Raw genomic sequence first — 17,594 nt, 5'->3', positions numbered from 1 at the left:
CTATTCACACAGACTTTTTTTAAGCATTTAATAATACTTTTGCAAAATTCAGAACAGAATTTTCTTCAAAGCTTCTTTTTATTCATGTCATTCCATGTGAGTAGTTTAGAGCGTGCTCTGTCTTTCTGAAGCGTGCAGCAGCACCAGCAGTAAAGGATGTTAGTGGTAATATGTGTCTGAAAGGTTTGGATCTTCTCTGGCAATAAAAGGAAATGAGGTAAGTCCTTTCTTTCAGGACCTTGCTTGGTGACAGCCCTGCCTCTTCCCATTTCCTACCAGTGACAGGTGAAATGGCTTTTCAGAAGGTTGTGCCAGCTGGAGCTCTGCCAGCATCAGCAAATGGAATGGAGCTTTTGGGACTTAGCACTGATTTCTTGTCACGTTAAAAGCTGTGAGCCTCAGGTCCTTACTCTTCCTGCTTGCTGTTCCGTGCAGTGACTAACACTCCAAACCTCAAAGAGATTTCACAAGCCAAAAAAAAAAAAAAAGGCTCCTGAGTAAACCTGCAGGCAGATTTTTGTGTCTGTGTAAGAGCTTGCTTATCACCTGAATGTGTTGGTCCATTTCTTATGTTGAAAGCACAAATCTATTGTTACCTATTCACCCATAATATTGGAGAGTGCTAAGATTATTGAAATTAATCTCAGTTGTTTCTCTTGCCACTTGAAAGACTGTCCAGAATCTGAGAAAGAAATGGGGTAGGGAGATGATTCTAGTAAATCATCCCATTTTTCTAGTAAGTAATTAATATTAAGGAATAGCCTGAAGGTTTCAAAAAGTTATTTTCACTTGAAGTTTCCTGTAATTTTATGATAGGTTTTCAACAGAAAACACTTCTGAATGTAGATGTTTATAAAAACAGAACCCTCAGAGGCTCTGTAATTAAGTTTTCCCTCCCCAATCCTGCCTGAAGATAAAAGTCAAGTAAATTGGAAGTTCCTTACGTAAAGTTTGCCATGAAGTCTTAATTGTAAAGCAAACTTTAAGACTTTGAGTTTTTTCATTTCTTCTCTTTATGCTACAGTCAGTTGTGACTGAATCTAAAGTGATGTTCTCCCTCCTCTGCCAGAGAGGAAGTATAGCTGAGAGAATGTTTTACACAAATAAACTGGAGAGGAAGTTGAGCTGGACATGCTTTCTCTGTTGCAATTGTTTCCTTAGCCCTGTAATGTCAATTGCTACATTTTTTTTTTCAGTTGACTCTTAAAAACAGTAGTTATTTTGTAAGTGCTTTAAGTTTCAGAAGGATCTGTTAAAACCTTTTTATATTAAAAAAGATTTGTTTTAAGATTAAATAGTAATTCTGCTTATAATCCATTGAGCCAATTTTGATAAATTGCTGTTAGAAACGGAGGTTAACTAATGAGTCAGCATGAGCCAGCAGACAGCCCTGGTACTCTGAGTGCAGAATCTTAGTAAAATTAAACTCAGATTTTGATCAGCTTCCTTGCTGTCATTTAAGAGGTTGTCACTGAGGTCAAAACACAAAATATGGCATTTTAAATTAATTGCTAATCTTCTGTTTGACATGTATTAAACTTGGTTCTGCAGCTGTTTGATGCAGGAGCAGAAATACTGGCAGGCAAGATAAATCTGGTGAGAGGGAAGAGAGCAAAGTTTTTTATTACCCAGCCTAAAGAGGGATAGGGAGGAGGGGATTACTTGCATCAGTGTATTGCTGGCAGATCTAAAAAGCATTTGCTGTAGCAACCCAAAGGGAGCAGGCTGTGTGCAAATACTGCATGTGTTAGACACTTGAGATAGATGGGAAAACTGAGATCTCAGCTTAGGCTAAAGGTGAGCTGGGATCATTTACAAGATACTGAATACACTTGATCAGTGATGGTGAGGCTGGGAGAGTCACTGTAATGTGGTGATGAAAGAATCCTGAATGGTTTATAAACAGAATGATCCTAATGGAATTCTTTGCAAAAGCAGAAAATTGAAAAGGATACTTAGCCAGCAGCACTGCTGTTTAAATGTGGAAATAATGTATACAGCAATTTTCATCCATCAGAATGCAGCATGAAAGCAAAGTTATTTATCAGTAGCTCAAGTTTCCATTGAAAAGATCTCTGTGTATTTTCCTTTGTTTCTTAGTTTGTAGATTCTGAATGTGGAGATGGCAGTAAAATATTGTGCTTTCTGAATGCAGTCATGATTGCACAATGCATGTATGATGGGCAAACTGTTTAAAGACTGTGGATTTGGTATAATCTTTAATTAAAAATAGGCATTGCTTCATTCAGCTATTTAATCCAGTTTTTATTAGAAAATATACAATATAAAGGATGAAACTAAGAGGCAGGGAGTTCACAAAATGACCTTATATAGCCACATGTAGTGGCAGAAAGATCATAGTCTTTTCTTCCTTGCTTTTGGTCTCGGGCTCTCTGAATTCTGCACACAATTTGCAGTGCAGGATTTGTAACATGCTGACCTCTTCTGTCCAGTAGCTCTGTGTAGAGGGGAGAGGAGGAAGGGCATGGTGTGCACACAGACTACCACCTGAACCCATATTAATGCTACATATGCCTTAATCCATTTAGTTTCTGTCTGCAGCTGAAAAGATCTAATGCTTGGTTTCAGTATGGCTGCACTTTGCATTAGAGATGTGCCTTTGTGTCCAGTAACTGATTTAGGGTGTAGTTGTGGGTGAACTGGTTGAACCAACAAGTCTTGAGCAAATCTGCACAAGCATCAGTCCCTTCTATGAAATCTCATTGCACACTACCAAGTTTTGTTTATGATGAATATAAGGCTTGTAGTGCAGCTTTTTCCATGAGATAATGCTGAACATTAGTCAGCTGAGGGGGTTACTCTGCTGCATTAAGAATATATGTACATATATATAAGTATATATCTATATATATATAGAATTCAGCAGTGAGGCACAAGAGCAGTAATAATCCATGGTAATCGTGTGGGTGGGGAATATGGCTGTGCCTGCCTGTGTGCAAGGAGCATGGGCCTCTCCAGAGCAGTAAGAGCTAAAGAAGGGCTTGGTTGGAAGGCCCTATCTTACCTGATTTACCTGAAACTTAACAAATCCTGGCAAGGGATGAAGGAAAAGGTGAACAGTCCTCCAAGTGGGTTTTAAGGTTCTGCAGTTATTAGAGAGCCTGTGCTCACAGGCTCTGCCTCTTCAGATTAATCAGTGTGGGCGAGGCACAGTTACTGAGCCATGAATAGGCACCCAGACAAAGAAAACCCTGGATCACTGTCATTTGGAGTGTACTCTGTCCTGGGCAATCAGCATCCTTTTGGAGAAAAGTAATTGTGACCATAAAGACTTCAGCCCCTCAGTTCAGTAAGGTAAATTAAAATAGTATTGGCTACTTTTGTAAATATACCCTTTTGGAAAGGTTTGGGGGTTTTAAATCCATAGCACAGTTCTGAAGTATTTGCAGCTGAATAACAGTAAGAATCAGCCTATTAAAAGTAGCCAGTAATTGCTGGTTTTCACAACAGACTGGCTGAGGGGAATCTTACAAAAGAAAATAGTTTGAGAGGGGGTTGTTTTAGCATTACTATTTATGGACAAAATTATTTTCCATTTTTTCACGACACGTAAGTGTCATCTGCTGTACTTCCTCTCTGGGTCTGACTGAAAAGTTAGTACAACACCAGTAGATAATAACGTGACAAACTGAAATGGTCAGTGAGTTTTATGTAGTCACAATAAATAACTTTAAACTGTACTTTGCCTGCATGGAAGATGCAATATTTGTTGCATTCTTCAGCTGAGGGAGAATAAATGGTGAAGCTTCCAGCAGGAAGGAGAGAAACAGCTTCATATTCCTAGCCTGGACTTCCCTGCAGTTTCTCTCAGATCAAGCAGTAAAAAGGGCAAAGAAGTCTTAACTTTTTTTTTTTCCCCTTAAGCCACTACATTTTCAGATTTGCTTTGCAGCTGAGCTCAAAACTTGTATAGTTACTCTTTTAAAATAGATTTGGGATATTTAGGACTAGCATTGCCTAATTTAATTCTTTAAATTATTGTTTTTAAAAAAATCCTCATTTTATGTTGATGAAAGTTTTTTTAGCTTTTTAGCTCTGGTCATTGTGGCATCCTCTTTCTGCCTTGCAAATCTCAGTTTAGGACGAATGTTTCCATTATAAATTTCCCATGTAAATAAAAACTTGTATTTCAATTCAGTTTTTTACATCTGAGAAATATATGGCACTACCTTCTATTAACCTGCTTTTAAACTGGGGATGGAGACAAGCCATCACATTTGAAACATGAGAAGTTAAACTAGTGTTCTTTGTAAGCTTCTGTACTCAGGAGTTTTTCTGCCTGCAGCTGTTGTCCCATTGCTTCTGAGAGGTGTTGCCTGTGCTTCAGACAAAGAAACAAATTGTTGCTATGTGAAAAGGAAATGGGTTCAGAGTTTAGACAGTCCATAAACACTTTCAAAAAAAAAGCTGTCACCATTTAATTGAGAACTTAGGTATTTGTTTGATTGCTTGTGTGGTTTTAGTTAACCATTTAACTTTGTTTAATGCTTGAGTCCAGAAAATTTTGAGGAAGTTGATTGTGTGTTCCCCGTGGTGAGTTGCATCCACTGAAACTGGTTCTTCAGCTCCCTTGTGTTAGCTATATGGTCATGAAGTTTAGCTCTTCAAAAATCCCCAAACCCACCACCCCAAAATACTCCAAGAGCATCACTAAAACCGACCAAACAAAAACCCCAAATTCACCCATCCCATGCACACACATGGTGAAGGTAGAAGAGTAAATGGCTACTTAGCTCTTCACAGGCAAATGTGTTACCAGAAAATGTGGTTTGGATGTTAAAAAACCCCAGCAAAGGGAGTTTCTCATTTAACCTTTATTTTATTAAAATAGTAATAAAAAAGCTGTGCTAGGCACTCTGCAGAACAGTGAGTTCATGATTTAAGTTAAATAAAATCTCAGTGGTTAATAATTTTCTTTTCTTGGCCCCTGAGCTTTGTTCTGTCATTTTTTGAGAGCTTTCATTCAGCTTCTGAGTTCCAACCAGAAGCCAGTCATGTCCATATGGGCTTTATTCCTTTCCTACTTTATATGTTTAGTATCTTGGATCTTTCATAGGCTCATTTCCATCTCCTTTAATGTTTTTTCTTTTATTACTTTTCACATAAGCTTGAATATCTAAACATGCTCAACAATTTAATTATTACACTGTTTTTATTTATTCTTAGGCCTTCCAGTTTTGTGTTTGGTAGAGGCAAGCAGCCCAGAGTTTGTGTTGCTCCCTCTGTGGCCACTTTTCTTGGCAGCAGGATGAGGAGGGTTGAAGGCATGCTCTGTTTTTGACTCTCCCCTTCAAAGCACCTCTGGAGGCTGCCAGAGCAGTGATGCTGTGGGATGTAAGAGATTTCCTAAGGGAAAATGAGGGCTTAAAAAACGGGGTTGTGCCCTCCGGTGGAAAGGGCAGAGGATGGAAGGACAAAGTGCCACTCCACTCTTTGAAGGGGAGTTCACCTGGATGAGTTCTTGTAGCTTATATGGGACCAGAACCATGGAGAGAAGCAAGACTGGGTTTTTTTTTTTCCATTCTTGCACACAGAATTCCCCAAAACTTCACCCACAGAAGCATTACGGCAGTTACATGGTGAAAATTGCCATTTGTGTCCACTGTGTCCACTGTTTCTGTAGTGGGGCTCAAGTGTGTTGTTTTTATGGCAAATTTTATTATCTCCTCTTTTCATAGCTCTGAAGAAAGGCAGTGACCTGTCACTGTTGGGTTCATGTGGGGGCAGCTGTGGAGGATTTGGTGTGCTGGGTGGTCAGTGAAGAATTGCTGTGTTGAAGGAGTTTATGGATTCTGTGACCTTGTGGTGGAGAAGAAGAAAAAACAAATTGTGTCAACCAAGTACTTTGGGCTTTCAGCTCTGAGGGATGGATCTTGACCCCTGTTTAGTTGCCACAGAGATAAATTCTAATCCTGTGGTTATGCTTATTTTTAGAAAGTATATCTGATACTTTGTTTGGTTCTGGTGGTGCTTACCACGTATTTTAAGTGTCTACCAAAATGCATTTACAGAAACTATGAAGCTTTAAATTTGTCAATAAATAAATACATTTATTTTTCTATTTATCAGCTGTTTGGAGAATCACAGATAATGTTTAAAAGCAGCTGTACTCTTTCCACATCTTCTGTAAGTGCCTTCAAGAATTATTCTTCTTAAATGGCCCTGGAGAACAATCATGTATCAAATACTTTTAGTGACATGAGAAGTGAATAAAAATTCTTGGTTTCTGTCTTTTTTTTTAAGAAAGACAGACATGACATTACTTCTGGTCATCCACAGTATTTTCTTGCAGTCTTATTTATGCAACAATAGATTAAAGTTTGTAGGAGGTGGACATTTACACCAGCTTTAAAATCTTGGTGATGCCCTTAATACCTGGAAGCTGTGACCACATGATTTCATCACCAGTTACAAAAACAAGTTCAGCTGCTTCCATTGCCACTGCGTGGAGATGTGTTTGTGCACTCATCCCTTTGTCCATTTGCACATACAGAATTAATTATTCTGGTTTGCTATGGAAACCATTCTTTGTCATATAGAAATAAGGGCTAAGCATCACTGGGAATTTAGAAAAGATGACAGGAAGTGTAAAGAATGCTATAGTTAAACTGTTCCTGAAATTTTGGCACAATTCTTAAACTCAAATTTGAAATGTGACATTGACTGAGATTCTGCTTGGTTCTTAGAGATCTTCTGTTAATTCTTTCATTACCTAAGCAAGCATATTTTTAGTTACTAGCATGTTCTGAAATGTTGATCCTTTTCAAGAAATGTGATGCCTTGCTGTTTCCATGATCCAATGCCATTCATCTGCCTCTTGCTTTTCCCTGGGGATTTGTACTCTTGCTGTATTACAGAAATGAAGTAAGCATCACCTGTTAATGTAAGATAAGGGAAAGTTATATACTCTAGGCAAAGTTAAGGTTTAAAACTGGAGCAGAGTATGCTTTTGTGTGTTCGTGTGAAACATCAGGCTAGAATGTGGAATACTGTTTAGTTTTACTTCCTAAAAATGTAAGGTAGTGTCTTAGTTCTGGTCAGCAAACAGCAAACAGCCTACGAGTATTGCAACTTAGTGTATGGCCAGAATGACTGAGCATTGAGAGATGATTAAAAGGAAAATTATTTACTGTAGAACATGGCTCATTATGATCAGAATTTACCAGAGAGGTAAAGAAGAAGAAACAAACAAACAAACAAAAAAAAAAGGGTGAGTCAGGTCTGCTCTGAATTCAGATCTTTGCACATTTTTACATTATGGTTTGCAAGTGACTGTACCTGGTGACTGTCCCTTTCAGGCATTTCTTTCACAGGCAGTAAAACTCAAGAGCTCATGCTTTAAGCCAATTAATTTTCCTGTTTTTTGCAGTTAGTGGCTGAACAGAAAGAATAGTCTGGATAGAGTCGATCCCAGTTCCTGACTCATCACCTCAGCTCCAATGCAGAATGCAGATATTCTGATGACATGTTTACCTCTGTTATGTTTGCTGATGTACATGGTCAGTGAGTTGCTTAGCTGAGATGAGAGACAAGGCAAATTTTCAGCTAAAAGTTCAAATAAGAAATGTTGCAGATAATTCTTGGAATTGTGAAGCAGATATTTTGCTGCATTAAGGTTTGTCCCAGTTGTATTGATTGGCCTAACTAAAATAGGTAACTTCCTCCTACAACCTTGCTTTTTTGAACTTTAAATCATCTCAGTTGTAACAAAAAACCTCTGTTTTGAGGCTTATGTGTGTAAATTCAACATTGTTACTGGAATATGCTGCATCTCCACAGGAGGGCTCTGCTGGCACAGCTAAACCAGCACACGCCGTGGGATGCTCCTGGGATTTCCGCCTACACTGTTTCTTTTCCATTTCCCCAGCAGAAAAGCAGGTGCTGGAGCTGCTGGATGCTGTCCTGTGTGTGTTGCAGCAGAGCACTGGGAAAGTGGTTGTTGAGGAACACTAAACTAGAAAGATGGAAACACTCCACTGAATGTCAGGCTTGTGCCTCCTTTCCTTAGCAAGAAAAGAGATTCGGGTGTTTCTGGCAAAAATGAGTACATTAAAAAAGGCTTTAATTTAATTTTTACAAGCATACCTTGCAAAAAATACCATTGAAATTGGTATTTTAATAAATAATAAAAGCTTGATGTTTACCTGTTTTTAATGGGTTGGAAAAAAATTCCATATCATTAGTACATCTGATGTCCAAGACCAGTTAACAGAGGCACAAGGAGTTGAAATCTTGTCTATGTGGAAGTATTTAAGAGAGAAATGTAAGGGAAGAACTTGAAAAGAAGAAAGCATACTATGCTTGTCAGAAAAAAGGGGGGGGATTTTTTTGTTTTTGTGAGGGCAGGAGGTTGTTTGACTTTTGTTTTTCATGTTAGATCCATCTGCCAGCGCCCAGTGCATGCTCTGGAGTTAAAATGTCTGGAAAGCATTAGTTCCAATATATGCTGTTTATATGGCCGAGACATTATCCTTATATAGCATAAATTTTGTTGTGTACATTTTCTGCTAATTTCTAACAGAGTGACTTTGGACACTTCTGTAAGAACTCACTTTGCAGAGGGCAAGATCCTTACTGTTTACAGTAAGGATTCTGTGTACAGGATCCTAGCCTATGTTTGGTGTTTAAAGAATCTTGTGGTCCTCTGACATTTAATATTTTGTGGTAAATGAAATCTCATGTTAGCTATAAGTTGTGTTCCATCTTGTTGTTATATAGGACTTATCTTTATAGCAGTTAGCAAAACTTGACATAAATATTTTCTCTTTGGTATAGACAACATTGCTAAGTCGTCTGGAACGAATATTTGAAGTTTGTTTTCCTTCCATTCCTGTTGCTGAAATTGAAGAAGAAATAAGTTCCTTGAATCATTTGCTGGAAGCAGGTGAAAAGCAGATAACAACTGAGGAGACCTTAGGAACTACTGGGTAAGAAACCACAATACAACAAATACAAGATGAACTTGAAACATGTATGGCAGTAATTTAAAATGAGGTGCTTGCTTCACGTATTTTGAGAAGCCATCGAGTGAAAATCAGCTGTCTATTAGAATTCTAGTTTTCAGTGACTGCATACACCAGGAATACTTCACTTAGCAACTCAGCAGCCTATCATCTTCTTTTCAATTATGTCTCTGAATTAACCAAATATGTCTTATTAGTTACACTTGCTATAAATTACTGTATTTATTCATGTGATGATGAAGTCTAAGTGGGCTTTGTCCTGTCTGCCGTGGACATCATTTTCCAGTAAGAAGTCTGAGCTATAATTGTTCTGAGAACACTGTGCAGTTTTAGTTCCCCTGGGTATTGTGCTTGGGCATAAATTTAATTGGAATGTATGATAAGTCACTTGCATTAAAAACCAGAATAAATATTCCAGGCTGCTAAGCTGTTTTTCTGAATGATAACTTGATTTATGGTGGGTTGTGCAGGGAACTGATGGACGTGTGGACAGAGCTGCAGGACATCCACGATGCATACGGACTGAGATACCAGTGGGGTGGCTCCCACAGCAACAAAAAGCTTCTGTGCTCCCTGGGAATTGACACAAGAAATATTGTGAGTCTGCCAGCAAAACTGCCTTTCTAAATAAGGAAGCTGCCTTAAAAGTAGAATCAGGTGGAAGTGTTTTGTGTGAATGCCTTCCCCTAATTGCATAGTTGCACAGAACATGGTTGTTCATGACAGACCACCTGGCAACCTTTTACAAGCCCTATTAATATAAGTAGTTGCTTTAGTTTTTAACCACTGTGTTATAATAAACATAGTATTTATTCTGTGATACTAACCTTACCTAAGTTCTGTAGCATTGAAAAACATTTCCATCACTGACATAGAAGAAACTCTTAAGTAAATTCTTTGTTTTATCAGCTCTTTACAGGCAACAAGAAGCAGCCTGTTATAGTACCCATGTATGCAGCAGGACTGGTAAGCTTTTTTTAGTTGTTTTTTTTTTGTTATAGTTCCAGCAACATCATATAATGAAATATATTAAATTACATTAAACACCAAGTATGCTGAGAGATATTTTTGTGAGTACAGTTATGGCTTAGGCATCAGTAGAAATGCTAGAAAAGAATTACCAAATAAATAATTTTCATTATGTGTGCAAGCAGATACTTGATTTTAAGTGAAAGAAGTATTCAATAAAAACAGGGAGAGGATAAGGTTTGTGATTTTTGCTGGTCTGAGCAGAATAAATGTTCTTTTTTTCTCAAAAAACAGTGCCTGTATATGTATACACACAGACAAGCACACCTATGTTTTCATATGAACATCCACAAATGGAATAGTAAAAAAATAGTTTTCTTTGGTTTATATTAGGCTGATTTAATTATGTAGGCTAATTTTATAGAGTTGTTTCTACTGTTTTTTCATGCATCAAGGCCAGCTTGTGTACTTCTTTGGATGTCATGGTATTCTGATACAGATAGTTAAAACAACTCTGAGATATTGCTTTTTTCTTCCTGTTTGTGAGCAGGGCTATGCTTGCAACACATGCAGTTATTTTTTGCAACAGATTGTTTTTGCTGATTAATTGTCTCCTAAATTTTTTATATACTTATGCACACAATAAGCTGGATAACAGCAATAGTAGGAATAAAGGGTCTTGTTGCTTTCTGTTTCCACATTGCTTTCTGTGTTTCTCTGCTGTCCAAAAGAAATTATTTAACTGGTGGGTAAATTCGAAGCTCCCCTAATAGAGTGTAGAAACATTTGTGGAACAGTTGACCTTGGCAGGTGACTTTCTGAGAATGGTTTAAAATGCTGTAGTTGCAAATCCTGTGCTTTTATTTGGGGGTTTCTCTTTGTTCTCGGATGGTTGGAATGTCTCAGTGCAAACTTTGGGCTTTCTGTACATCTTCTGACCCTCAGTTTTTTTTCAATATCAGATTTCAGACATTTTTCATAACACTATCTGTGTTTGAATTGTTTGCTTAAAATTAAAAATGTGAGTGTATTTTCTTAATGCTTCGTAATGCGTTTGTTTCCATCTCAGTAATTATCATTCTTGGTATCATTCTGAAAACTGATAATTTGTTTTTTCTTTTGGATTACTTAATTGTTGAAATGGAATGAATGCAGTTGTACTTCTGTGATGGGTCATTTGATATTTCTGAAATAGTCTAGACACAATTGGGAGGAGAAGACATCACCTTATCAAATAACTGTTTTCTCCAGCTTAAATTACACTATTGAAAGTTGAAAGCAAGCCCCAGCTCAACACTTGGGTTTTTGTTACTAGCTCTAAAATGTTTCTTAGGCCTAAGGACCCATGATGATTTTCCCCTGCTCCATCTACTCCTGCCCCTCTCAACACAGTGAAAGTGTCCCAGAGATACATGGTTACCCCCAAGCTCTTAGTTGAGGGTAGTACTAGGTAGTAGTGTGTTCTAGTTTTTTTGCATCTGCAGTTCTTGAAATGTCTGTAAATGTGTCTGTGTGTGCAAGTAATTTTTTTAAAATAGATTATTTATTTACTTGTTTGTTGTTTGTTTATTCAGGGTATGTTAGAACCTACCAAGGAACCTTTGAAACCAATATCTGCAGCAGAAAAAATAGCTTCAATAGGACAGACACCTCCTGTATCACCAGAGATGAACACATGTGCATCTGATCAGTTCCAGGTAAAAAACAGGGACAGAAGGATGAGGAGAGGCAAAGAAAGGATGAGGGAAATAATGAGATGCCTTATCTCTTTATGTTGAAAATATCTGGATGGTGTATTCAAAGACATCTGCATGTAAAAGGCAGGTGTTGCTTGTGTCAGGTTGAAGTCCTGCTCTTGGATCTGCTTTTCATGTGTGACTGCGAGTCCCTGTGATGAGGCTGTAGCAGTTGGTGGCCACCATTTCAGAGTCCTGATGATCCTTACTGTTACACAGCAGTTTGCTCTCAAAGGCAGTGGACAGGTAGACAGATTTTATTTGTAACGTTAGACTCATCTGACCTCTGGCTAAGGTTCTTCATCTTTGCTTATTCTGGAGCTTCCTGTTGGAGGTCGTTCTACATGTTGGTTAGGACTTGATTTTCTGAATGATCCTATTTACATTTATACTGTTCATGTTCATTTCTTTTGCCCTTTCTTACTTCTTCAGGATGTCAGGAAAAGCAGCCCAGCTGCCTGGAGAGGCATTTTGGGTGTGGGCATTACAAGTATGCATGTCTGACTTCTTGATTCTATGAATTCTCTCAGCCCTTTGTGCCAGATTTTATTGAATTATCCATTTCACACAGTTGCTTTGCTGGCTTCTCTGTCTTTAAAGCCTGATACAAAATTAATTCAGAGGAGTTTAGGGGTGAGCTTTTGAATTGCACGAGTTCTTTGTTGCTGTTGTTTTGATGTAAGGATATTAGAGGAGCACTTGAATGCCATGCATGTTGCAGTGTGTGTGGTTGTCAGCAAGCTAATGGGATATGCAGAGATACTTCATTTTCAGTCTCATTACAGTGATGCTCAGTACATATTCAGCTCAGGAGAGGCTCAGCTGTGTCCCTCCTTAGTGCAGGTCTTGTTTAATCCACCCAGCATCTTCAGTTACCTGCTATGCTCGTGACTTCTGACTGAAGGCATTCCAGAAAGAATTATTCTTGGGCTACACCTAACCTTAACAGTAGGTGCTTGTGACTATAGTGATGTTCTTGCAGTCCTTGCTCTGCCACGCTGCAGAGCTCTAAATGTGACATGCTTGTAGCAGAGGAGAATTCTCTTTCATTATTGAGCAGCAGTTTGTCAGTGGGCTCAGAGCTCACATTGCTTTATAAAGCAATACACATTTGGTGCTTCCTGTGCTGCTCCTCATATGCAGTGGAACTGAGCAGCTGAAATGGATATAAGAAAAGGTAACAACAGTGATTACTGCAAACAGTTTGACCTGTAGAAATCTACTGTGTGGTAAGAAAGTAGGAAAATTTCAGAGTCTTTTTGCAGCATCCAAAGTACCCTTTTTTACAGAGGAGAAAACATAAATTAAGCAATACACTAAACAATGTAGAGAGCTGCGAGAGCCTGAAGTAACAACATCCCTGACAAGTGCCATTTTCTCAGTTTCTTGACAGTCATAGTGCTGAAAATAAGAACCTCTACTTACCAAAGTCTCTCTTTTCCTGTTATTATGAATTCCTACTACAGAATTTCTCAGTACTTGTCACAGTGTGATTATCTTGACCTACAGCTTGTTCTGATAAGGCCATCTCTGTTCAATAGTTGTGGTCCATGAATACGTCTGAGAAGCTTCTGTGCTCTCTGCACTGTTGGCATTAGGTTAGCTTTTCCAAAGAGACAAACACTAAAATAAGCTTTTGGTGAAGAGATGGGTTAGAGATTGTAACCATTCAGAACTCTAGGAGGCTACAGTTAAATGACATTCTGAAAGTTTCAGGGTGTGAACGATCAATTCTCCACTTCAGAGACCTCCTTTCTTTCTTGGTCTCATCTTCTGTCAATGATTGGTGGCTTCTTTTGCTTTGGGGAAAATCCAGTTTCATGTCAGGTTGTGCAAATGGCTCTTTCAGAATATTCCAGATTGTCGTGGTAATAAGATGATGTGCCCAAACATTTCATTAGGAGCTATGCTACAAACATCGTTAAAATCTTCAGTAGAAATACAGCCAGTTTTAGTGGACTCTGAAACTTCTTATTCTAAAATTATTCTTATTCTGAAACTTATTCTACATGCAAGTTATTTAGGTGCAGCAATTCAAGTATCTCTTTAGTGTACCTGGTTAATGTGTAATTATTTAGTTAAACTTCTAAATTTCTCCATTTTCAGAATGAAGATTTATCCATATTTTCAGAAACTTCAGGATATTGATATTCTCTTTGGAAGGAGAAGCTCTGGTTGACAGATTCATGTTCTTTGCTCAGGGAAAAGTTCTCCTCTGAGGGCTGGCATTTATGGCACTTGTATACAGATCAGTGTCTGTGCATGACTTCCTGCTAAGGGAATAAGACTTTGGAAGACTGATGAGGTGAAAGTAATAGTGGGAAGAACATTTGTAGAAACACAGGAATACCTCCAAAATGTTTCTGTTGTAGGCAAGCACACAAAAGCATGCAAAAATTTAAAATGGAGAACTTTAGAACTAATAGAATGAGGTAAAAAGAAGCAAATGAGGTGCAATGTTTCTTCCTAGTTATGACATAAACTCTGAGTGTTTTGCCTTCATTCTCTCCAGCAGGCTTCACTGAGTTAGGCTGGGGAAATAGAGTGGACAAATTTCCATCTGAGCCATTTAAGCTATAAGGACAAGGGTTTTGAAATTGAGTTCTCAAGCAAGTCACTGACTGGATTGTCACATTAGTTTATTGTATAAAGATGATTTTTGTAGAGTCATTCTCTTTTACATTTGAAGGTGAAATCTAAATTCATCTTTGATCTGTTGTTTATCTTGACAATTGAGGGGTTTATTTCTCTGTTCCTCTGTGCTCATAACTGTAAGGCAGTAAACAGAATATGAAATAATCCCCTGATTACTGTTGCCTTGATCTAAGCATGGTGTCTCAAGTAAAGTAAGTAAAAGGCTCTGTCAAGGCACATCAGGTGTAAGGAGTGGCTGGTGAAATAGGCACCCTTTGATTGTGAGACCCAAGACAGGGGCCCTTCTCTTCTTTTTTGTACAGCTCTAGTGGGCTTCTAAATCACAGCCAAGTCTTCAGGCAGTGCGTGCAAAATATATTCCAGTGTTTGTCTAAAGAGTTGCTGTCTGGACTTAATGATGACTGCCTTCTCTTGGTTTGATACTGTTTTCTGGTTAATATTGTTTTAAAGTTTATTTATCCGCTTCTGCATTTTTTGAGGAAAGTTGTCCAGATATTTCTGCTCTTCTGCTATTGCTTCAAAGCATTCTGTTCTCTGCATTTGGGACTCTGTTTCTTTTGCAGGGTTACCTGACAAGTTTTACTTAGTAAGTTTTATATGGGAATAAAAGTCTGCAGTGACCCAGACCTTTCTAGAAGAAAATTACCAGTGCTTCTTTTCTGCAGGTGCCCATTACAGCACATCTGCTTGCATTTAAGCCACTGAATTAGGGATCAAGTTATCATAGAAATATACATTTTACACTTGGTGGCTATTAGGGACTGAACCTTAATTAAACCCCATGGGGTGACAGTCTCTAAAAACACTTTTAATTACATAAGAGACCATCAGGACTTCTAACAATGACAGATGCAAACTACCATATTATTGGCCACCAGCCAAAGGCTCCATCAGGAACTGCTCTCCAGTTATACGTGTGAGAAAGATCCAAGAGTGTGAGAGTGTGTGTAGCTTTGTTGACAGAGTAAGAAAGAAAGGTTTGCAGGTAAGAGATGCTACAGAGCTTGCTGTTATTCTCACATGTGACAGCTGTGTAAAGGGGTTTTGGAAAAGAGCAATTTTCAGAGCTGATAAAATTTTGCCAATGAATATACACAATGAAATGTATGAATTACTTGCATGTAAAGCTTTTTCTGGAATGTGTATGATGCTCGTTTTTGGGATCCATCTGAATATTGACATTATATTTGTATTACAAGTCCTTTTATTCTTTTTGCTCAGCTTTAAGACAGCAAAATGCTTCCTTTTTTTTTTATTTTGTTTAATTTTCCTTGAGTAATTATTGGCACAGACACAAACATTTACATTTTACTTTTTTGGATTATGAGAGCTCTTACATAATACATTCTGAAATTATTGTATGGAAACATCTCTCACTTGTATCAAAGTGAAATATGATGCAGTAAAACAGGCAGGCATTTTAATTTCCTCTTTCCTACTTCCTTAACTTTCAGAGTAGTACTTTGACAGCTGAGTATATTTTTTCATTTCTGTACTGTGTCCTGTAATCTAAGATGGAGGCCTTGAGGAGTGAAAGCAATGTGCTCCATTTCTCAGTATTCTCCTAGACTGGGCACTTTTCCTTAAAGCATGTAACTAAAATAATAATTGCAATAACCTAACAACCTCACAGTTTCAGAAAGGCTGAACATTATATTCCCATTTGCTGGGTATGTTCCCTCTGGCTGAGGTTTCAGTGCCTGTGTTCAGGTGTTTCTTAGGGCTGAGGTAACGGGAAACAGAAAACTTTCTGTTTAATTTTGCTTTTCCTCTGCCTTTTCCTTTCACTTGGTTAGCTACTGTGTAGACTGGGACTTGCCAGCATCTGTATAGGTAGGGCTGCTTTACTTACCCTCTCTTGCAAAGTAGTTGAAGTCAGCAGAGTGGCCTCATCCCACAGAGCAGACTAATATACTTGCTATATTCCTACTGATTTGGAGTCAGACTTGTTTTTTCCCATTTTAGGAAGAATTCATCACATCCTTTGTCCTTTCCTTGTCAAATCTGAGAGTCAGGCCATCATTAAAGGCAAACACTTAGCAAGCCATTGCTGCCACCTTTTCCATGCAGCTCTGTTAGTCATCAGTTGTGATTCAGGCCTTTGACACAAAACCTACTGGGTGTTTTCCTCAGTTAGAGTTGATAGGAAGCCACTTTATTTCAATTTGAGTTCATTTTGCTCAGGACAGAAAACTACTAAATTGTCATACTCACTACCCTTTTCTTTTCCTACAAACTTCTTTTAATGTTAATATAGTTTACATGTGACAAAGTTTAAACAAGCTACTGATAATAGTGATCATTACTTCATCTGCTGGAGCTTCCACACTGCTGACATTATATCTACATGCAAATCATTTCAATGCCAGTAATACCATTCCCAAAGCAAAGTAAAAAGTGAAGAATCAGTTTATTAACCTCCATGGAGAGAATACTGTTCAAGCTGTGCTCAGTACTGAAAGTATTTTTAAGACATTCGATAGTAAATGTCTTGCTTAGAAAAATCTTTCCTACAAGTAAATACAGAAAGCTCCAGCTCCCTTTGTTTTGCTTCCTGCAAACATCTAGCACTGAGGAAATGCCTTTTACAGTGAGTTAATTGTGCCACAGAACTACCTCAGGTTACTACAGTCTGGATTAGTGAATCTGCATTTTTCTTCAGTGTCAGATGTTGGGAAGTTTTAAAATTATAAAATAAAGGCTGATTTTCTACAAAAGTAAAGAGAAGGTATGTCTCAGCCACTGGAAGATTAACAAGTACTGATGTGTTTTAAAGAGTATTGCTGAGAACATCCACTGTTTTTCTTCCATACTGTGATTGTTTCTTTAGAAGTTGAGGGCACATCCTTTCCCAGTGCCTTCCCAAATGACTTCACTGGGGAGAGAGCAGAGTGTAATGCACAGAAGTAGAAAGGTTCATCTTCTTTCAGACATTTCTGCTGCTGTCCCATCAGTTTGTGTCCTCAGAGTACAGGAAGACAGTGCTTGCAAGTCACACTGCCCCTGAACACACCTTCCCTGTAGAGCATGGTCCCTGCTGCTTGCTTGTGTCCAAAAGGCTTAGCAAGAGGAAATGAAAAGGCAAGGATGGGCTCCCAGAAGGAGTCAGTGTTTCCATACTCCTCTTGTTCAAGCATTGCTGCCAATGGTTTGTATATGGATCAGATGAGTTAACTGTGAAAGGATAATCAGTCACAGGACTTTTATTTTTAAAGGGGGTGGAGTGGAGAGGGTGTTGATAGTTTGTCCC

At 38.3% G+C, this 17,594-nt stretch overlaps 1 protein-coding gene across 2 annotated transcripts in view; it reads left to right on the top strand.

Annotated features, from left to right (window-relative positions):
* AFTPH (aftiphilin) overlaps positions 1–17,594 on the top strand; it is a 42,419-nt gene that overhangs the window by 11,689 nt on the left and 13,136 nt on the right. For both annotated transcript variants that reach the window (XM_064414948.1, XM_064414949.1), the window contains 4 exons: positions 8,797–8,948; positions 9,455–9,581; positions 9,894–9,950; positions 11,528–11,650. In XM_064414948.1, the coding sequence (XP_064271018.1) occupies positions 8,797–8,948; positions 9,455–9,581; positions 9,894–9,950; positions 11,528–11,650 (459 nt within the window). The remainder of the gene's footprint in view (positions 1–8,796; positions 8,949–9,454; positions 9,582–9,893; positions 9,951–11,527; positions 11,651–17,594) is intronic.

Source organism: Passer domesticus, chromosome 3, assembly GCF_036417665.1.
Source record: "Passer domesticus isolate bPasDom1 chromosome 3, bPasDom1.hap1, whole genome shotgun sequence".
NCBI lineage: Eukaryota > Metazoa > Chordata > Aves > Passeriformes > Passeridae > Passer > Passer domesticus.
The sequence above is the reverse complement of the archived record's forward strand: the minus strand, read 5'-3'. Positions and strand labels throughout refer to the sequence as shown.